Consider the following 3,405-nt stretch of genomic DNA (forward strand, 5'->3'; position numbering starts at 1 on the left):
CGATGTAATTGCTACGACGACCTGGTTACTAACTCGTTCATTTATCTGCGCAGATTTCTGATTAAACGGATCCTGGAGGTGGTGGTCGGCTGCCAAGTGGTCATGTCGCTCTTCCAACAATGGATGGTCCCGTGTGTGAAGAATTCCCTCGTACCGTTCAGCGTAAGTGTTTCATTCACCTTTTCGCAGAGCTTTCGCGTGAAATCCTTCCTCTGCAACGATGAGAAAATCTCATTACGCCCGGTGAATCACCCATCTCTCGATCCTCTCCGTATATCATAGAAAACAATTTTCCGTTTCTCCTTTCTCCTTTCTTCTTCTCCTTCTTCTTCTTCTTCTTCTTCTTTTTCTTCTTATTCTCGCTTTTCGGGTCGAGAGAATCGAGAAATCGATTTGGTGTTTTCTATCGCGACGCCATGCGTCACGCGTTTATCCCCTTTTATTCTCCACCGAAATAAATAATAATCTATATGTCGGCCGATACGTATATCCATTATAAGGCGGCTAATTATTTATAGGAACGATCGTAGGAGGGTGGTCCAGAACCCAGAATGGAATGGCCCTTAAGATAGAGAGAGCGGATGAACAGAAGTGTAATTTGGTTTCGGCAAATAGGTTCGATCAATCTTTCTCGTAATTCCCCGACTGCTACTGGCTACGATACGCACAAATATATGGTCGACCGATCCCAAAACGGTTCCATCCACCGCCTCTCTCGTGGAAAATCCTCGTACCCCGTACTGATGTGCGTTTCTACGCACGATAATGGTCTCCCCCTCCCCCTCAGTCGACCCGTCGTCTCTTTTTATTCTCGTCGGGGCTGTTAAACAACCACTCCTCTTTTTGTAACTGGCTACAACATTCGACAGGGTGGGAATCATTTGTCGAGGAAACGTTCCCAAAAGAAGAAATTTTACGCGTGGAATCGCCGACCGAGTCAGTATCTTAATCAGGATAGGGCAGAGGGTTGTAAATATCGCTAGATAAGCTCGGTGGACAATTTGGATGGAATGCAGCCTGGAGAATACGTTATCTCTTATTATTCGTGGTACAATGGGCGAGGAGGAGCAACGCGCGTCTGGCGCGGGATAAGCGGAGAGTGATAAAGCTAGGGCGTACATCGACATTGACGAACGATGCCGCTGCTCGACTCACTCGGCCTCTTTCATAATTCCTGCTGTGCTCTATTTTCGAAATTGATCGAGGGAATGGAAGAGCCAGGTGAGAGGGGTGCCGAGGAGCTTGAGATCGTGAACCGGCAATTAAGCTCGTTCATTCTCGTCGATGGGTCGATTTACTTGTTGCCCCTGTTATCTGTGCGGGTGTGTGCCCCGCCGTCACGGCGTTTGCATTATTTACAGCCGTTGGATGGAATAGTGAAATGGAAGGGGAAAAGAGTTGTTTTCGTATAAACGTGAAAGGAACGGGCGAAATCGGGTGCGTGTTAACGGGAACACGTAGAAGGTTGCAACGTCGCGAAATTATTTTTCATCTGGCATCGAGCCGACACGAAACGACCGCCGCGATAAAGACAACGGCGATCTCGTGCGCGTAATGAGTCGACGGTAATTTCACGAGCACGAGTGAAATTAGCGTTGCGCGAGCGGCAATTGCCGATGGAGACAACACGGGGAACAAGCAAATAGCGTACCCACCGTTGCCGTTATTTTTCATTGATTTTTTTTCCGCCCCTCTCTTCTCTTTCTCCCCCCCCAATCTTTTAATTCGGTCCATTCGTTCGTTCTGTCTTTTTTTCTTCTTTTTCTTTCACCCGTTTCGACCACAAAATTCTTTGCCTCCGGTTAACGGAGGTTGAATCGCAGACGTTTCCAGTTCATTTCGCAGAAGGGTAGAGGGAGGTAGCGGGGGTAATTAACAATCTGACGTTTATTCATTTAAACCTCGTGACATTAATTGAAAAAATTCAACCGGGCTGCGGTTTTGATTGTTCGTTAACGAGGGGATGAATAGTTCCTGCTGTCGGTGCGCATCGGTGGCAGAAATTTTCCCGCGCTCGTGCTCCCCAGCTCCGTGGATTTAAATGGATCCTTTTACGCGGACAGTTTTAACCACGGCTGATCCACGCCGGACATCCGCGGTTTACCACCTATATCCATAGATGGCCGTATAATGTAGTCGGGGCCCCGCTACCCGTTCCACCGCCATTGTGAAACGTTGGAAATTTCGGTGATCCCTTTGTTTTGGGATGGATTCGTCGCGTGTACATTTTTCCCTCGCCAATTTCACACGAATGGAATAACCGATCAGGATCGATCAAGGAAACACGTGTGCTCGCTTGTTGTGGACGCGAGAAAATTTCGAATAATCGTGCAATTTTCGTACATTTTCTCTATTATTTTCCCACCGTTTTCATCGATAATTTCCTCGAACAATACTCGCCACGAGCTCTCTCTAAGAGAGATATACTTCGGAAACTGGTCAAGGAAAGGGAAGAACTTTACTTTACATCGGTACAGCCACAATTTCTTGCGCAATTAATATCATTATCGGTAGAAAAGAAAAGTGTATTCGTAAATCTTTTATGAGCTCGAAATATCGCCATCGAGATATCTTACTTGGAAACACTTTTCACGACGAACCTAATATTCCAGCAACCAAAAAAAAAAGCTTTCTCTTTTGTGCCGTACCGCGAACGAGACAATATCGAGATAATGAGTGACCTGTCCGCGCGTTAGGAGAGGAAGTCCGTCTGTTAGGGGGGAAAAAAGGAGAGGAGAGGCGAGGAGGCGTGCACGGTGTTGGAAGCGTAATTACAATGCGACGAGCGGCGGGGGCGGTTATCAATTCCGATGAATGGATTCCCACGGATGTGGCCGCGCACATAGGGAGGGAAAGCAATATCCACGAAATCGATTTCTTCTCGTGTTGGACCCTCCTCGGTGTCAAGCTTCTCGCGACAGTGACAGACCATCGCGAAGTAGATCCAAAAGACGGAGACATTTCCACCTCCCCCTTCCGTTGCCAGCTGGCTGGCCGATCAGCGACGTGACTGTCGTCCCTGCCATCGTGATTCGCAATTATCGAATCCAATTTGTCCGCCAGAAAGGCAGCCGAGGGTGGCCAAAGTGGGTGGAAACGAGCGAGAGAGAGAAAGAGAGAGAGAGAGCAAAAACGTGGAAAAAGGGGGTGGCGGAGGCAGAAGGATCGAAGATAGAGAAAATGACGAGGCGGACGACGTGGAAATGGATAGAGAAAAGAGCTTGCCACCCCGGAATTAACTCTCCTCGCACCTTGCACGGTAATTACTTGAAGTTCGATCGATGCCATCGATTCCTTTATATCCTAGGCTTGAAAAAACGAGATTTGGAACGATACCTCGGTTGGCCCAAAGATTTAACCGATTTCTTCTTCTTCTTCTTCTTCTTCTTCTTCTTCTTCTTCTTC

At 47.6% G+C, this 3,405-nt stretch overlaps 1 protein-coding gene across 1 annotated transcript in view; it reads left to right on the forward strand.

Annotated features, from left to right (window-relative positions):
- The window catches only part of LOC102676208 (diacylglycerol O-acyltransferase 1-like), a gene marked incomplete at its 3' end in the record, with an annotated part of 82,856 nt that overhangs the window by 72,605 nt on the left and 6,846 nt on the right, over nucleotides 1-3,405 (forward strand). Inside the window, exon 8 of the mRNA XM_006607104.2 lies at nucleotides 54-162. Coding sequence (XP_006607167.1) covers nucleotides 54-162 — 109 coding nt within the window. The remainder of the gene's footprint in view (nucleotides 1-53; nucleotides 163-3,405) is intronic.

This window comes from Apis dorsata, unplaced genomic scaffold (assembly GCF_000469605.1).
Source record: "Apis dorsata unplaced genomic scaffold, Apis dorsata 1.3 scaffold_1, whole genome shotgun sequence".
Lineage (NCBI taxonomy): Eukaryota > Metazoa > Arthropoda > Insecta > Hymenoptera > Apidae > Apis > Apis dorsata.